Source organism: Podarcis muralis, chromosome 13 (genome assembly GCF_964188315.1).
Source record: "Podarcis muralis chromosome 13, rPodMur119.hap1.1, whole genome shotgun sequence".
In the NCBI taxonomy this organism is placed as follows: Eukaryota; Metazoa; Chordata; class Lepidosauria; order Squamata; family Lacertidae; genus Podarcis; species Podarcis muralis.
Window position 1 is genome coordinate 42,568,898 of NC_135667.1, and position 19,079 is coordinate 42,587,976.

General features: G+C 47.2%; 1 protein-coding gene across 3 annotated transcripts in view; it reads left to right on the forward strand.

Moving 5' to 3' along the window:
* Positions 1–19,079, forward strand: part of ARHGAP27 (Rho GTPase activating protein 27) — a 64,516-nt gene that overhangs the window by 9,254 nt on the left and 36,183 nt on the right. For 2 of the 3 annotated variants that reach the window (XM_028702529.2, XM_077917484.1), the window contains exon 3: positions 983–1,780. In XM_028702529.2, coding sequence (XP_028558362.2) covers positions 1,025–1,780 — 756 coding nt within the window. In that variant the 5' untranslated portion in view covers positions 983–1,024. Of the gene's footprint in view, positions 1–982; positions 1,781–16,686; positions 17,296–19,079 lie in introns of those variants that run through there. The other variant, XM_077917485.1, reaches the window with a different exon arrangement.

Below are 19,079 nucleotides of genomic sequence, written 5' to 3' on the forward strand. Positions count from 1 at the left end.
GCGGCTTAGCGGCTATTAACGGCTTAGCGGCTTTAAGAAAAAGGAAACAAACTCGCAAGAACTCGCAAGACGTTTCGTCTTGCAAAGCAAGCCCATAGGAAAATTCGTCTTGCACAACGACTCAAAAAACGGAAAACCCTTTCATCTAGTGAGTTTTTCGTCTTGCAAGGCATTCGTCTTGCGGGGCACCACTGTACTCATATCTTTAAAAACTAACAATTTGGCGGCCTTTACAGCAACCAAAACCTAGTGCCTGGGGCGGCCACTTCACTCTGCCTAACGGTAGGGCCTGTCCTGACAGAAACTAAGTGAATTTATCTTACATTTGCCTCTTACGTGAGTTGTAGGATTCTGCTTGTTACAGAACACTTTCTTTTGCCTCCCCCCCCCAATGGCTAAGTCCACACAGGCCTACCTATCTCTTTTTTTAAAAAAATAATTTTTATTAAATTTTCCATTTTAACACTCAAATCACATTAAGTATTCCAAATTATACAAATACATATCATAATCCAAATATTCTCCCAAATTATAGATTTTTGTTGGGGCTTCCCATGCTTCAAGTTCAGTGGGGCTCTAATCGTCTTATGTTTCTCCTGCCTTGAGTTTCCAATAGTTCCTTCTTTAAATCTTCCTGTTGTTATCCTTCCTTCCTTCGTAGGCTCTGAGTTGCTTCCACAGGCGAGTTGAAATAAACAATAATGTGCTTCTGTGTGAAATTTGTATGACTCTCCCTTTTTTTTCCTTTTTTTTTTGCAGCTGGTAAGTCTGTTGTTTGCAGAATGCCCTCACACGCTGGTGTTTATGCCGAATCAATCCAAAAGTCCTTCTCTGGTGGCAGACGCCATCTTCACTAAGTTCTGATGAAATAAAATCTAGGCGTTTGCTCATTCATTTTCTCAGACAAGTTGCATCAAACATTAGTCTTTCCAGGCCTACCTATCTCAATCCATGCCACTAACTTTTCCTTCTTCCTTTTCAGAAAGAAGACGTTGCTCCAAGGAAGCCACTTTAGGGCACAAGAATGGATTCCCTGGGTGGCAAGGAGGACAGATACGTCTTGGTGGAATACCCCTTTGAGTACACCGCTAAGGATGGGCAGCTCATTTCGATACAGCCCAATGAGAGATACATGCTTCTGAGGCGAACCAATGACCACTGGTGGCACGTGAGGAAGAACAAAGAAGCCCGGCCTTTCTACATCCCAGCAAAATACGTCAAGGAACTGGGCTCTGTCACCCACACCATGCCATCCTCTGAGGAGCTGCCCTCCACAACCATGTTGGAAAATGTCAACTTAGAGGCCTCTATCCGGGTCAGCCAGGAACCGCCGGCGGAGTATGAATATCGGTTTGTCAATGCCATTCCAGCGTGTGAGGTAGATGCGGAGAAAGCTGGCTTTTCTTCCCCACAGGGCTCGATCTCCTCAGGGGTCGGGACGACGATCCCCTTTGACGTTGGTGGGAACGCTCCGTCCCCCATTTCCGGAGCAAGCAGAGCCACTCTTTCTGCCCTCAGTGCATCTCACGGTTCCTTGAAGCCTCGCCACGCGACAGGTCCCGTGGGCTACAGCCATTCCTCTGAACACATAAGGTCTACGGTGTCCCTGGACGACTTGGCGAAATTTGCGGCGCCCCCCGGCCAGGCGGGCGTTGGGAACTTGTACAAAGCTGCCTCGTGGAGTCCGGCTCGCCCGCTCCCAAAGAGCAACTCCGAAACCTTCCACGAAGCAGCGGAGGGAAGGTTGGAGCAGGGTACGCCAGAGCCCTGTGCCAGACAGGTAGGGGATTTGCTTAAAAAACATCCACCGCTTTAATCATGTGGAGGTCCTCATTTTTTGTTGTTGTTGGGCTAACGCCATGCACTCCCTGTATCTCCGACTCTCCCAGTTGAGAGGCAGCCTTTTCTAGGGAAGCCACACATTATTATTACCATATTTTTCGCTCCATAAGACGCACTTTTCCCCTCCTAAAAAGTAAGGGGAAATGTGTGTGCGTCTTATGGAGCGAATGCAGGCGGGAAGCTCTGCTCAGCGCTCCCTTTAAAGAGCCACGTGGAGCGTGGCTCTTGCTGGCTTTTCCCTAAGGAGGGAGAAGGCCAGCCCGTCAGTCCCTTCTCCCTCCTCGGGGAAAAGCCCCCAAGAGCCACACAAACGCTAGACGTGGCTCTTTAAAGAGCGCACAGCTCTTGGGGGCTTTCCTGGAAGGTGGAGGAAGGGACTGACGGGCTGCCCTCTGTCCCTTCCCAGACCTCCCGGAAAAGCCAGCAAGAGCCGCTGCCAAACTCTGTTCAGCGCTCCCTTGTAAGGGCTCCCTTTCGTCCTTCATCCCGCTTTGCTGGGAAGCCAGCAGAAGAGGCGCTGCGCAGCTATCGTTCTTTCTCTGCTGGCTTCAGCGAGAGCTGCGCATCTTGCTCTGCTGGCTACTCAGCGAAGCAGGAGGAGGGACGGAAGGGTTTAAAGCAAGAAAAGCGAGAGCCGCTTACATGCTCTGCGCAGAATATATTTTTTTCTTGCTTTCCCCCTCTAAAAACTAGGTGCGTCTTATGGTCTGGTGCGTCTTATAGAGTGAATAATACGGCAGTTTTCAATTACAATAACCCGATAAAAGCCTCGTTGTCAATACCAAATTATAATACAATTAATAATGCCAGTTGTTCAGATGCCAAGTTATATTATTTTGTTGCCCCCCCATGCTAGAATTGATGATTTGATCATTTACTTTAACTCTGAATTCCAAAAACTTATAAATTCCAATTACACACCAGTCAGAATAACAAACCCTTATACCGCAGCTGCAGTTTTAATGACTTCCATTCGCATTAACACATCAGATAATTTACAGTACTACAGGCAAAGCCTTCAAACTCTTTGTTCTTCTTGTGTGTGGCTATTACTGTCCATGATGTTTCTTCCAGTCCTTGTACTGTATTATGTCTATCTTTTGTCAGTTGCTGTTCTCCCTCATACCTTAGGTGGAGCTAGTATTCAGTTGCTGGTAAGACACACATACTGACATTCTGCCTTCAGGTGGGAAGGAGCTGACTTGGGTTCTTTGAAGGATTGCCACTCTGCACACGCTCAGAGGCACCTCTTTTGTTGCACGCTATGGTAGCAAAACCGGGGCGCGGGTGGCGCTGTGGGTTAAACCACAGAGCCTAGGACTTGGCGATCAGAAGGTCGGCGTTTCAAATCCCCGCGATGGGGTGAGCTCCCGTTGCCAGGTCCCTGCTCCTGCCAACCTAGCAGTTCGAAAGCACATAAAAGTGCAAGTAGATAAATAGGTACCTCTCCGGTGGGAAGGTAAACAGCATTTTCGTGTGCTGCTCTGGTTCGCCAGAAGCGGCTTAGTCGTGCTGGCCACATGACCCGGAAGCTGTACATCAGCTCCCTCAGCCAATAAAGCGAAATGAGCGCTGCAACCCCAGAGTCGTCCACGACTGGACCTAATGGTCAGGGGGTCCCTTTACCTTTATGGTAGCAAAAGAGGCTCTGGGGCCGAACCCTGACTCTAGTTAACCTTGCCATCAGCACTCTTCCTTCGATGCACTTTACCCAGGATCCTCCAGCAACGTAATGTTCCAGATATAGAAAAATGTTGTAGCCTAGCCCTTTCTGACAATATGTAGATTGGAGCTCTTGTGTGTGGAATGAAACAAACTGCTTGAACACTGGGAAGTAGCATGTTAGAGAGAAGGGTTCTTCCTTCTATCTGGATATCTGACTTTTCTGTGTGCAGGAATTGATGGAGGTGGAGCACAGCAGGGGTGGGGGCAGTCTGCGGGCTGCATTTGGCCTGTGAGACTGTTTCCCCCCAAACCACATCCACTTGCATCATATGTCAGGTGTGGAGCAGGTAGTGTTGTAGCTGGATCATCTGATCACCCACCTGATCCCTGCAGAAAGCAAGACCAAACTCATCAGCTGATGTTCAGGGAGCTGAATTCTGCTTGGTCACTATCTCCCCCCCCCCATTACAGGCCATCTTTGACAGGTGGGCAGGACACCCTACCTGTCAGTCACCAGATGCTATTATTATGTCAGGTGATTGACAGTTGGCAGGCCCCACCCACCTGTCAAAGTAGGCCAGCAGAGGTGCAGGGTGGGGAGATAAAGATCTGGCCCACTAGGCCAAAAGGATTTTGCTCCTTTGGGCTACAGCTGCAGAAAAGCAACGCCATGTGATTTATCTGCCTGTGCACAGCTACCAACTTCTTCCCAGAGATAGGTTCCTGTGCAACCTAAAAGCACAACTGGAACAAATGCAGCTTTCCCTGACTCCTCCGCTCTGCGGTGTGGGAAAGGTCTCTCTGCTGAATCTCTCCCTTTGGATGCAGCATGGAAAGGGCAGAGAGTGTTGTCAGGAAAAGCCTCTGGCATGTTGGGACGTCATTCCAGTGATAAGAAGTGAGCGCGCTTCTTTCAAAGCCTGCGAAAACCTATCAGGCAGAGTTGCCAAAGAGTTCCCCTTCTTCCAGCAAATCTTGGGTAGATACAATCATGTATATCCAGCACCTGGTTGTTTGTTCTCATGGCTGTGGGGTGAAGTATTTTCGATTCCCATTTTTCCATGGTGATACAAGCAAACAGGGGGTCGGGAAGTCAGGCCTGCTTCAGGTTCCCCATTGCATAAGGGAGAAGTGAGCAAGCCGGCTGAAGTTCATGTGTGCGAGAAATGATAATATGGTCATACCTCGGGTTACAGACGCTTCAGGTTGCGCTTTTTCGGGTTACGGACCTGCCGAAACCCAGAAGTACCGGAACGGGTAACTTCCGGGTTTTGGCGGTTACGCATGCGCAGAAGTGCCAAATCGCGCTATGTGCATGCGCAGAAGTGCCAAATCACAACCCATGCATGCGCAGACGCACCGCTGCACGTTGTGAATGTGCATCCTGCACTGATCACGTACACAACCCGAGCGTCCACTGTCCATAACTTCAATACAAATCCATGCAGGCTGCAAGTAGCATACCCACTAAATGTCCTCATTTTCCAGGGACAGTACCAGAATTACCAAAGCCATCCTGGCTTCTGATTTAATCCTGGAATGTCCCTATTTCCCTGCCAGGGCAGCTGCCGCCAAGCTCAGGGAAGATGAGCTGCTGCTTGTCCTGAGCGGCGGCTGTGTGGGAGCACCCCATTGCTGCCCCATGGTTGCCACTGCCCTCCTCCTCCCTTGAGCAGCTTTGTAGTGGCTACTGGAGAGCAGACCAGAGGAGATTCTGCTGCAGTTGGGGTCCAGCCCCGTGTGATATAGCGGAGCTGAGAAGCAGGCAGAGACCGGAGATGCCCTGGGCGGGAAGAAATAATAATATAATAATAATTTATTATTTATACCCCGCCTATCTGGATGGAGCAGAGCGCAAGAATTCTTGATTTGTTTATTTTTTAGTGCTTTGTTATTTGTGTCTAATTTTGCCCCTTTCTAAGGTAAGGGTACCCTTGACCGTTAGGTCCAGTCGTGACCGACTCTGGGGTTGCGGCGCTCATCTCGCTTTATTGGCCGAGGGAGCTGGCGTACAGCTTCCGGGTCATGTGGCTAGCATGACTAAGCCGCTTCTGGTGAAACCAGAGCAGCGCACGGAAACGCCGTTTACCTTCCCACCGGAGCGGTACCTATTTATCTACTTGCACTTTGACATGCTTTCGAACTGCTAGGTTGGCAGGAGCAGGGACCGAGCAACCGGAGCTCACCCCGTCGCAGGGATTCAAACTGCCGACCTTCCGATCGGCAAGCCCTAGGCTCTGTGGTTTAACCCACAGCGCCACCTGTATACTTGCCCCTTTCTAATTCCCACCTATTTCTGTGGGCTTCTCTTTTTGTAAAGCTACCAAAGAATAAAAGAAAGATTAAGATTTTTTCAAGACGGTGGAGGGCGAGTGTTCTGTGTCCCGTTGGTGCACTGGGGATAACACTTGCCACTTCCTGCTTATTCCCGTGCCGCCTCCTTGAGAGGTCCAGAGGGTGGCAATACGAGAACGGGGCCTTCTCTGCAGTGGCTCCCCATCTGTAGAACGCTCTCCCCAGCGAAGTTCGCCTGGCGCCTTCATTGTACACCTTTAGGCGTCAGGCAATAATGTTCCTTTTTAAGCAGGCCTCTGATTGATTTGATTTACATCCTATGCCCTTTTAAAATGGGGGGGGGGAGTATTGGGTTGTTGTTTTGATTATGTATTTTGTGGGTTTATATTCTGATTTTATTCTGCAAATTGTCCTGAGACCTGCAGGTATAGGGCAGTGTATAAATTCAACAAATAGATAAATGTATTAGGGCTCCTGACCATTAGGTCCAGTTGTGACCGACTCGGGCTGGCTCTCATCTCGCTTTATTGGCCAAGAGAGCCGGCGTACAGCTTCTGGGTCATTTGGCCAGCATGACTAAGCCGCTTCTGGTGAACCAGAGCAGTGCACGGAAATGCCGTTTACCTTCCCGCTGGAGTAGTACCTATTTATCTACTTGCACTTTGACGTTCTTTTGAACTGCTAAGTTGGCAGGAGCAGGGACCGAGCAACGGGAGCTTACCCCGTCGCAGGGATTCAAACCGCCGACCTTCTGATCGGCAAGTCCTAGGCCAGGGGTCTGCAACCTTTAAGACAAAAAGAGCCACTTGGACCTGTTTCTGAAGGAATAAAAAACTGGGAGCCGCAAAACCGGGAAGGTGACGTCGGGACGGTGCGTGACTAACGCACGCACCGCCCCCATGCGATGTCACAGCCAGTACAGCGCCCGCCACAGTGGGGAGTGTCGGGGTGCACAATGCGCCTCCTCCCCTCGCTAGTATCCGCCCCGGAGCCGCGGCAAAGGTGTAAAAGAGCCACATGCGGCTCCGGAGCCGCGGGTTGCAGACCCCTGTCCTAGGCTCTGTGGTTTAACCCACAGCACCACCTGCATTCCAATAAATGAATTAGTTTGCCTTTAAGTGTGAACTGAACCAAATTTATCCCTACTGAATATCCTCAGTCTTTCAGCTCTGATCTGACCGATTAAATTAATCATTGAATAGACTTCTTTCTTGGTCACTCTTCCCCTTCTAGACTTTGTAGCTGCTTTGGTGTATTTAAGACAAGCGTGCATTAATCACACCAGGAGTCCCATCCCTGCGATTGGGAATCTATGTGCTGTTCAACATCTGGAAGGCAAAGCAGGCAGAAAAGCAACAGGTGCATCTCCCCATCATTAAATTTCTACGCTGAGCCCTTTTGAATTGCTGTCTATAGGACTCTCCTTCACTGGAGGTTTTTAAACGGAGGCTGGATGGCCGCCTTGTCAGGGACTCTTTAACTGTGATTCCTGGGGTTGGACTAGATGACCCTTGGGACCCTTCCATCTCTGTGGTTCTATGATCCTATGAAACAGCTGCAAATAGGTTCTCCAGTAAGTGAAGAGGTAACAACTGTAGCAAAATAGGAAACTGAACATGTTAAAAATGCTTGAAATGGACCCTTTCCTCCTGCAAACTCAGAGGATCCAGCAGGTGGCAGCACCTCACTAAAGCTTGGTCAATTGATGGGGCCGAAGGAAACGGGCCGAAGGAACATCTTAAGAAGACCACAGGTGGGAGATACCATTTTTGCATGTCCCCCCCCCCCCCAATAATTCCAGCAAACAGAAGAAGAAAAATAGCAAATTAAGTAGAAAACTTCTAATATTTATCTTCTTTTGGAGTGTTTTCCCCCCAAAAAAAGAGAATTAAAAGGGTTTTTTAAAAAGTATTTAAATATGTAATTTCCCCCATCTGCTCTGTCGAGTGGTAGAGTCCACTTTCCCACCTGATTCTGGGACAGGTACAGACCAGATCTCAGGAAAGGCAGCACCTGTGAGCATGTGATGTCTGTGCTTCCTTTGAAGAGTGATCCTGCTTGCCTGGAGGTCTTAATATTTGGAGGGTCCTATGTGACTTGGGGATGACTCAGTCCTTCAGCAAATGTTTGCCTGCAGAGACAGAACAAGGTAGCTCTAATTTAACTAATGACTCATGCGCAGTCAGAATGACAGCTCACCCAGCTGGTTCCTAACTCTGCAGCCCGAGAGGCCAGGAAGCCACTTGGCAGTGCATCATTTGATTAATTGCAACCCAAGCTCGTTAAGCGTTCGTCTTGGAGTATTTATACTGGGGCAGGGAGAGAAACGTGGCCATATGCGTATCATATCCCACTGAATAGGCAGATCTGGCCTGTGCCGTTTAAGCTTCCCTCACCTAGAAGAGGGAAAATTTTTGGTTCAGACATTAAAGTGAATCTACTTCGTTCACAATACGTGGACCAAAACACAGCTATCCTTCAAAGTTAGCATTTATCCACTTTTTTTGATGCAGTTCTCCAACCAAATGAAGTGTACAAAAATGTGAATATTGGGAGGAAGTGCGCATATTTGTAAAAAAGAAAGGCATAAAAATGCATTAAGTTAGGGGAAATTGCTTCAAAAATATTAATACTGGGATATATTTACACTAAAACGCCAGAAAATGTTCGTGAGGACTTGAATATATATATAGTGTGTGTGTGTGTGTGTGTGTGTGTGTGTGTGTATACATACAGTGGCACCTCGGGTTACATATGCTTCAGGTTACATATGCTTCAGGTTACAGACTCCGCTAACCCAGAAATAGTGCTTCAGGTTAAGAACTTTGCTTCAGGATGAGAACAGAAATCGTGCTCCGGCGGCGTGGCGGCAGCAGGAGGCCCCATTAGCTAAAGTGGTCCCATTAGCTAAAGAACGGACCTCCGGAACGAATTAAGTACTTAACCAGAGGTATCACTGTATAACAAACTGACATGAAAATGTGGAGAACTGAAGAGTGGAAAAATGAGAAACTGAAACTGAGAGGTTTCGTCCATCCCTAGAAATGTAATAATTTCCAGGGCAAAGGTTGTTATTTCCCAGCAGTTTTAAGGCTCCATGCTTCTCTCACCTTGAGGTGTCACCGTTTTCTCTAGTGAGGCTCCTGTGCCTTTTGCAGCTGTGTGCCAGGCGGAAATCCAACAGGAGAAGCTTCCCCGGCATGGGGAAATGTTCAGTTTAAATGTGTGCCTATCATCCAGCTTTTCAGAGGCACAGGAGACCTGCCAGAAACCCCTCCAGATATTTGGGTGCAAGCTTCCAGTGTTGAGTTATGTTATCACACTGCCTTTACTATTTTACCCATCGGTCTGCAGTGGCACCTTGGTTTATGTAATATGCTCTGCCTTGCCTTGCTATAAATAACAGGGTGAAGTGGGGAATGGTGCATGCCAGAGACCACACCCTAGGGCAGTAGCCAGAGCTGAACAAACTGACAGCCCTTTTGTAGATGCCAAACGACACTCCACATGGGTGCTTGTCCCTCTGAGAGGCATAACTGTCAACCGTCCCTTATTTGGTGGGAAACTCCCTTATCCCAGTGCCGTGTCCCACTGCTGTCCCACATTGATGATGGCCCCATTAGCTAAAGTGGTGCTTCAGGTTAAGAACAGTTTCAGGTTAAGAACAGACCTTCGGAACGAATTAAGTACTTAACCCGAGGTACCACTGTACAAGTCTGGTAGGTGAGGGAGGAAATCCTGTGCCTTTAACAACTGCTTGATGCACAGGAAGTGAAGCGTTTCACAGCATCTTGATGACAGCAGATCAAGCTGCGTTTTAAGGCGAGGAGCAAGAGCCAGGAACAGAAGTTGGCAACCCTGCTGACCTATCTCAGCAGCTTTGAAGTTGGCATATTGGGCTGTGTGTGTTTGTGTGCGTGCACGTGTTTGAAATTAATCATATTGTTGTGAATCTTAATCATATTGTTATGAATCTGGGGGTGCAAGACACCCTAGATTCTAGATTATGTTATTGGTAGAATTTAATTTAGGTTCGGAGTATTAAAGGCAGGAAATAGCCAGACTCATTTGTATTTAGGATAGACCCAAGTTTGTATTTGAGCTGTGCTAGACCTTGCTAATCCTTTAATGAAGCCAAGTGTTGGGGCTAATTAAGTCAGGACTAGCCTGGGTAATTGGTCTTTAGCGATCAAAAGAAACTCACCTTAGAGAAGTGGGGGCCCTTTAACTGGAGAGATAAAAGCCAAGAGCTTAGAGAAGGGAAGGGAAGCAATAAGGACAGGAGCTTAGTTCAGAGTTTTAAGAGTTATGCAACTGAGTTATCAAGCTTGGGGCTGGAGAGAGAGGCAGAGAAATGGCTGGGGTGTGTTTGAATGCAATACTGCACTTATGGAGGAGGCGGAGCCTCTTGGGGTATAACTGCTATGTGCAACCTTAGGCTCAGATTGTATAAATAAACCATATGTCATAAAGACGCCGCAATCTCCGCTGTGCCTCATTTCCTCAAAGAAATCCTGGAATCTCGCACTGCTATGGGGATTGGGGTGGTGTGTAGCAATATATACACTGCCGTTAAAATGGGATGTTCTCTGAAGGAGGAAATTATATTGGATTGGATTGGATTATATGAAGGATGCAAATGATAATTAAAATGATCAGGATGGAAGGGTTGTCTTCCTTAATTTTTAAACAAAAAATGCTTGTGTTTTCAAACAAGCAGAAATGTAGTGGAAGGATGCAAAGATTTAAAAGGTAATCAGTAGCTTTTGCACCTGGAACTGTGCGCTGAAATTGACAACCGGTTTCAAACTAATGAAGTCTTAGGAATTTGGTTGCTCTGAGATGCATAGCTGTCATATGGAATATATATCATTACAGGAAGTAGAAAGGACCATTAGAACTGTTTGGTTTGTTGTTGCTTACAGACCAGTCCTATGCATGTTCACAGTCAGTCTCACCAATTCAAAACTGATTTACTCTCGAGCTGATGCGCAAATGATTTCGGCCTGATCTTATGCAATGTTAGGTAAAGGTAAAGGGACCCCTGACCGTTAGGTCCAGACGTGACCGACTCTGGGGTTGCGGCGCTCATCTCGCTTTATTGGCCAAGGGAGCTGGCGTACAGCTTCCGGGTCATGTGGCCAGCATGACTAAGCCGCTTCTGGAGTGCCAGAGCAGCGCACGGAAACGCCATTTACCTTCCCGCTGGATCGGTACCGATTTATCTACTTGCACTTTGATGTGCTTTTGAACTGCTAGGTTGGCAGGAGCAGGGACCAAGCAACGGGAGCTCACCCCGTTGCGGGGATTCGAACCGCCGACCTTCTGATCGGCAAGTCCTAGGCTCTGTGGTTCAACCCACAGCGCCACCCACGTCCCTATGGAATGTTAGGTGCTCTTAATTTATTTCCGTGGGCCTTGGTCCATCTCCCTTGGCATAGGATGGGGCTGTTAAAAGAGCTTGAGGAATGCATGGGATACGTCTGTTGGAGACTGCTAGCAATGATTGCAGTGCATCTTTTTCAGCACTTGGTGAAAATAATTGCCACAGGATGTTGTGAGAGTTACTTGCCTCAACCAGGAGGTGGGTGTTCCTATATTTATAAAGATGCTTTCATTCGTCAGCAAGATAGACTCTGCATTCAGTTTTGATGCTGGGGATTAACCACAGGGGTTGAATTTTGCCCTGATGAATGAAGTTTATGAGCTTCCCTGATGCACCCGACAAGCCAAATATATGTGGATCATTCTTCTGTCTCAAAATGACCAAATAAAATAAATTAGAAATGTTCTCACTCGTTTCTAGAGAAACCTTGAAGGTGTGCTGAAATGTAGAGGGTGGCAGGGATAGTTGCTAGACAAATTCATGCACCCAAGTCCACTGAGGCCTGGGGATTGAGCCTACTCTGTATTTTTAAGTGCACTGACCTGATTCACACTTCCCAGATGGGGGGATGCAGTCATCGCTGGGTATTTTCGCTTCTGTGGGTTTTGCAATACAGTTCTCTGCTTATATAAAAAAAGAAAGTACCAAGATACATTAAAAATGTGTATTTTGGGATAAATGTAGTTTTAGAATGTATGTTTTCAGGATTCTTAACAAAAATCTGCATTAAAATCCATTTCTATTCTGCTTTTCATTCTAAACTAATTCCAAAGCAGATTGACGCAGAAATAATTGACTTATGATTGAATATGTGCAATGCTGGGGGGAAAGACGACACTATCACTCTTTCATTCTTTTTTAAATTTTAATAAAAATTGCAATATTTTAAAAATGCAAGTGACAACCTTTGATTGGGGAATATTCCCCCCCCCCAGTCCCAGAGGTGCAACTGACTGATGAGCACATAGTAGTGAAATAGTGCACCTTGCATCTTCTCAGAGTCACTCCTCCTGTTCCTTTGCATCTCAAAAGGCTGAATTAAAAACAGCGTCGCCCTGGTGGATGCTGGCTTCCAGGGGAGGGTTATTACAGCAACAACAAAACCCACAACCTGTCCCTGCTTGGAAGCCACATCCTGCCTCGTGGTAGCTCTGCCTTCCAGCCACGGGTTCTGTACAGGTGATTCAGTGGCAGAGGAGGAGTCCAGGGGCCGAATGAGGCAAGGAGAGGGTTAAAACCAGGGAGGCCTCGCCCCTTTTCTCTTATGCAAATGACCCGTTTGCCTTACCTGTCCTAGCAGGGCGGGGTGGGGCTGTTTGCTGAAAAATCCAGCTAGGCAAAGTGACCAGTGTGGCTGAAGGCCTAAGGTAGTGATTTCTTTGCTCCCAGGGTAAGTAGAAATTTGTATAAATCTCCATTTCAGATTGCTGATCAGAGTTTTTGAGCAGGTGCCTTCCATCAAAAGTGTAGCCATAAGACTCCTCTCTTCATGAAGATGGGGGCTTGGGCAGGTTCACAAGGCAGTATTGCATGTAAAACAGGTCCTTTTCTCTTCGGTTTGTAGTGGAGATTTTGCATTTTTACAAGTGGCATTTAGAGGCATTTAACTGTTTTGTAAGGCAGTGAGTGGTGTTTCCTGGCAGATCTCATTGGGAACTTCCGGATGAAGGTTTCCAGGAGAGCAGCCGTAGTGTGTTAAGTCTGGTGGCATCAAATAAGACACTCGTTTTTGTCCCAAGTGGCCGAAAGGAATCTCTTGAGCTTCTCTTGTGCTGTTTGCGACCCATCTAAACACTCTTAATTTGAGGGTAGAGCAAAGGTGAGGAATCTTATTGGTGCAGTTTGCAGCTACCTTATAAACGAACATACAGGTTTGATTTGTTTAGCCCACGGTATCCTCTCATACTATATTTCTGTACAGTGGTACCTCGGGTTACATACGCTTCAGGTTACATACACTTCAGGTTACAGACTCCGCTAACCCAGAAATAGTGCTTCAGGTTAAGAACTTTGCTTCAGGATAAGAACAGAAATCGTGCTCCGGCGGCGTGGCGGCAGCAGGAGGCCCCATTAGCTAAAGTGGTGCTTCAGGTTAAGAAGAGTTTCAGGTTAAGAACGGACCTCCGGAACGAATTAAGTACTTAACCCGAGGTACTACTGTAACTCAATCTGTCAGCCAGATGGGAAGCTGTGTTTTTTGTGGTTACATGGGAAAATTTGAATAAACAAACAGAAACACCACATACTGATAATACAGAAATCAGGCTTAAGTAGAGAGATGTGACAGTGACAATCTTATGCACACTCAGCTTGCTAGGCCTGTTAGTCTCCCCTCAGTACCACGATCCGTTCTTCTAAGTAAACATGCAAATGGTTGCGCTGTGAATCACCTGTTTTACTTTGAGTTTTCTTGGGCAAGAGCCCACTTTGCGAAGTGTCCCACGAAGGCATCCTGTTAAGATTGAAGAGGGTTGTTGATGGATTGCGGTGCCTCTAGATGCTTTAAGCATAGAGGTATTTAGGCGAGGGTGGGAGAGATGGACAGTTTGATTGTCTTGAAGTACCAGCACGTGACGAGTTGCTTTTTTATGTGGATTCTCGAGTTTACCACTTGGTTTCGCTAACCAGCACCTCCTGTCCAGCCCTCAGCACGCTGCTTCTTGGGAATGTTAAAATTCAGGTTTATTGCAGCGGGTGCCGCAGAGTTCTTGTTGGCCTCTGATTTAATTTCTTGCGCATAACTGCTTTGCAAAACACACCCAGTGATCTAATACTTCACGGGCCGCCTGCAAACACGTCAAGGTCAGAGTAACTGTGAGGAGGGTGTGTTCAGTTTTCTAACTACCCAGTAAAGTTTCTCCCTCTCTTTTAATAAAGTACCCTGAGTTGCTATTGCGCCTTTTGTCTCAAAGATGATGTACAGTGGTGCCCCGCAAGACGAATGCCTCGCAAGACGGAAAACCCGCTAGACGAAAGGGTTTTCAGTTTGCGATGCGCTTCACAAGACGAATTTCCCTATGGGCTTGCTTCGCAAGACGAAAACGTCTTGCGAGTCTCGCCATTTGTTTTTTGCTCCCCCCCCCTTTTTCTAAGCCGCTAAGCCACCAATAGCCTTTTAGCAGCTTAGCCGCTAATCCTTTAATAGCCGCTAAACTGCTAATAGCGCTAATCCTCTTAGCCGCTAATGGGGTTGCTTCGCAAGACGAAAAAGCCGCTAGACGAAGAGAATCGCGGAACGGATTCTTTTCGTCTTGCGAGGCACCACTGTATCCTTCCTGTCTCCCCGTTTGGTGTTGGAATATATTTTAGCTGCCGTTTTGTCATGGGCTTGTGCAGATGTCATTATGAAAGGTCATTGGCATACAAAAACAGAGTCTGGTTCTGGGGTCGCTAGCCTCACCATTATTATGGTAGCGGGACTAAGATTTCATAGAATCATAGATCTGTAGAGTTGGAAGCGACCCTGAAGATCATCTCGTCCAACCCAGTGCCGGATTTACATATAAGCTAAACGAACTATAGCTTAGGGCCCAACTCTCTTGGGGGCCCCAAAAAAATTTAAAAGGGGAAAAAACTGGATGTACATTTCCAAAATATAAGAGAAAAAACAAATAAATTACTACCTACATAGAGCAACATTGTTTTGTGTAGGTTCCTATGATGGAAGTAATGGGCCCCGTCTGCTAGCCTGCTCCCTAAAATATCACTGGTTTGCTCATTTCTATATATAGGGTGCCTACATTCTGCATATGGGACACAGGTGGCGCTGTGGGTTAAACCACAGAGCCTAGGACTTGCCGATCAGAAGGTCGGCGGTTCGAATCCCCGTGACGAGGTGAGCTCCCGTTGCTTGGTCCCTGCTCCTGCCAACCTAGCAGTTCAAAAGCACATCAAAGTGCAAGTAGATAAATAGGTACCGCTCCGGCGGGAAGGTAAACGGCGTTTCCGTGCACTGCTCTGGTTCGCCAGAAGCGGCTTAGTCATGCTGGCCAGATGACCCAGAAGCTGTACGCCGGCTCCCTCGGCCAATAAAGCGAGATGAGCGCCGCAACCCCATAGTCGGCCACGACTGGACCTAATGGTCAGGGGTCCCTTTACCTTTTTACATTCTGCGTGTGCAAATGGCTTTAGATTCCTATTAGGGCCATACATCACCATATACTGTAGCATACATTCAACACAAAAAACAGCAACAATTTGTTGTTGACAAAGGGCAGCTGGACATATAAAGGGCCCCATTACCTTCAGTAGCTTAGGGCCTCATCAAACCTAAATCCGGCCCTGGTCTAACCCTTTGCGATGCAGGAATATGCAGGTGTCCCATCCAGCGGTTGAACCTGCAACTTTGGTGTTATTAAAGGTAAAGGTACCCCTGCCCGTACGGGCCAGTCTTGACAGACTCTAGGGTTGTGCGCCCATCTCACTCAAGAGGCCTGGGGCCAGCGCTGTCCGGAGACACTTCCGGGTCACGTGGCCAGCGTGACATCGCTGCTCTGGCGAGCCAGAGCTGCACACGGAAACGCCGTTTACCTTCCCGCTAGTAAGCGGTCCCTATTTATCTACTTGCACTCGAAGGTGCTTTTGAACTGCTAGGTTGGCAGGCGCTGGGACCGAGCAACGGGAGCGCACCCCGCTGCGGGGATTTGAACCGGCGACCTTTCGATCGGCAAGCCCTAGGCACTGAGGCTTTGGTTATTAGCACCACACTAATACTGAGCTCAGGTGTGTCTTTTTCGATCCCACTGCTGCTACGATAATAAAAATGGTGCCTGTCAAATATGTCTCCTTAATACGCATCTCTTAAAAACAAGTATGGCTGACAACTCAGCCCAGGGTTGTGATTCACCCCACCCCCAAGACCTCACTTATTTTGGAAGCAAGAAGCAGGAAAATAAAGTTGATGTGGGGTGGGTGGAGAGGTTTGATCATTTGATGAATAGGGGGAGGGGGCGCTAAAGCCCGCCCCTCTCAGCTTATATATACGGATCAGCTGGAGCTCACGGGACTGTGAGCTTTCACTGCTGACATGTGGCTCAGAGTGGTGGCCAAGGAGGAATGTGGCCCCAAAAGATGCAATAAATCCACTTAAAAAATAAAAACGGACTTCTTGTGGTTAGAAAAGGAACTGATAAATTTGTGGGAGGAATGAATGAGTACAGTGGTACCTCAGGTTACATACGCTTCAGGTTACAGACTCCGCTAACCCAGAAATAGTGCTTCAGGTTAAGAACTTTGCTTCAGGATGAGAACAGAAATCGGGCTCCGGCGGCGCGGCGGCAGCAGGAGGCCCCATTAGCTAAAGTGGTGCTTCAGGTTAAGAACAGTTTCAGGTTAAGTACGGGCCATAGTTTGCCTACCCATGGTATAGTGTGTACACAGCCTAACCTCTGCAGAAGCTTTGAGCGAGGAAATTTGGAGGAGTGCTGAAGAAGCAGGCCAACTAGAGAAGTCCTTCGAGGCTGCTGAGCCCTTCTGCATATGGGCCTGACGCTACTTAATACAGACCTGCAGCTTACAAACTATGTTGTCCATTTGTTCGCTTTGCTAAACTTGCGCCTCCTTGGAATACCATTGCCCTCTCTTGTTTTTGAAGTGGGGAAAGAGCATCCTCTGTGCATGCGCAGAGTGCATTTCGCACTGAGTAACTGTTGGAATGTAGGGCTCCCAGATCAAAAAACGTAGGATTTGCAGAGGGTCTGAATCCTTGGCATTTCCCTCCGTGATCTGCGCATGGCCCTAGGAGCATAGAGGAGGAAGTCTTGATGAGTGACTATGAAACTGTCAGTAGAGCGCATTAGGTAGGACTTAACGCCCCTGTTGTCACAGCAACTGATCTATCCCACAAACCTCAACAGGAAACCTGCAAAAGGCAATCGGCGAGGGTTCTTCTTTTGCGCACTGCGTTGTGTTGCTCCTTCCCTCGTGATTGGCCGGTGGTTGAGAAAGTGAATTGTCCCTTTCCCGCCCGCCCTCAGCCATTTTCTCCCCATTAAGGCGCTGCGTCTGGGTTCTGTGACATACCTTCTTGGCTGGCGTTGGCAATGGGCGACTGGGTCCCCAGAGCGTTTTCCCGGCGCAAATCACGTCGTCCGCCTGACCTTCCCAAGGTATGGTGATGTGGGAAATGTAGATAGTTGCTAACTAAGCCAAGAGTGCTGCTTAGCGCTTGCTTCTGAGGTGGTGCAGAACTTGTCTTGTACTCCGTGGACTAGGGCTCGAAATATGTGGATGTGTTAGGGCAGGCACCCCCAAACTCGGCCCTCCAGATGTTTTGGGACTACAACTCCCATCATCCCTGACCACTGGTCCTGTTAGCTAGGGATGATGGGAGTTGTAGTCCCAAAACATCTGGAGGGCCGAGTTTGGGGGTGCCTGTGTTAGGGCCTCTGGGCATGTGCAGAGTGTTTGCTTTCTCTCTCTGTTGAATAGCTGCAGTGGGTCACTTGCATATATGGGGCTAGGAGTATGAGATTCCTAGGGAGGTTCATGCACGCCTTTTAGAAAGTAGTCACTTAACAAGGGGGAAGGTTATTCCAATTGCTGATTAAAACACATCACACCATGTTTAGAAGATGTGGTGGATGATAGCAGGAAATTCATAATAATTTCCACCATGTAAAATCCACCCCCTGCCCTCACCCCAAAGCTCCGGGGCTCTATCCCATGATTGTCAGAAGATGGGCCTACACAGAGTTCCCCATCGCAGCACCTCTGTGACTGCTAAATCTATTTATTTATTCTAGATTTTATATCTTGCCTTTCAAAAGTGAACATTTTTGCACAAGAAGGTGCATAAGGTAGACAAGCCAAACATATTATATATGCATCTATAACAAAAATATGTAGGAATAATTCTAGTCAGCGTTTAACTGTGTTGCTTTGAACGTATGTTTTATATTTGCCTTTCATCAGTAATGTTTTATCCTGGGTTGTTTTTACTTGCCGTTTTAACGTGTTATAAACTGCTTTGGGGTTTTTTTCTCAAGAATATACAGCGGTAAAGAAATGAGATAAATAATAAATAAAATCTAATGAATGTAGTAACTAGTCAACTAAAACATTGAAACATCCGCCACTCCCTGTACAATAGAGTCTCAATACTACAGCTCCCAAAATAACTTAAAATACAATTACAGCAAAAACAGTGCCACAGATTTCAGCACATGTGCCTTGTCAGATTTCTGTGGAAAGCGCAGGAGGCCTGTAGATTAGAGCAGTGAGTCCATTCTTTGACTACATTCAATGCTCCTTGCAGCTGTAATAGTGGGACGAGTCCAGGGGGCTAGAGGGGCCGCATTTGCCGTTGCTTTTCTAAACGGTGGCATGCTATAATAATAATAATAATAATAATAATAATAATAATAATAATAATAATACAGTATACTAATAACAATATTTTTATTGTTTATATGCCACCCATCTGACTGGATTACCCCAGCCACTCTAGGTGACTAACAACAAATTGAAACACAGTAAGACATCAAACATTAAAAACTAATAATAATAATGCTATATGTTGATGGGGAAGTTGGCTTCTGGAAATGTTTAGAGGTGGAAAATCCTGGTGTATCCACTCTTGGCCAGGCCCAGAACCTGCTCTGCTTTTTAAGTGTTGCATGAAAAAATGTTTCACAATCTGCTGTCCCCTCTCCCCCCACAAAAGCACCGTGAACTGAAAGTTGGTGCCCTGTCTGGAAAACATTCGGCTGCAGTCCCATATCTAGTCATAAGCCCTACTGAGCTTGCAGACTTGTGAAGCTTTGCACCTTTGGACAAGGAAAAGCCTTTTCAGGACCTGAACTTTGCTCAGGCAATTTAGAGCTGTTTGGGGATTGCTCTCCCTCCTCCTCCTCCTCCCCACATTGGCAAGACTGAGACAGGAAGGGGAAGT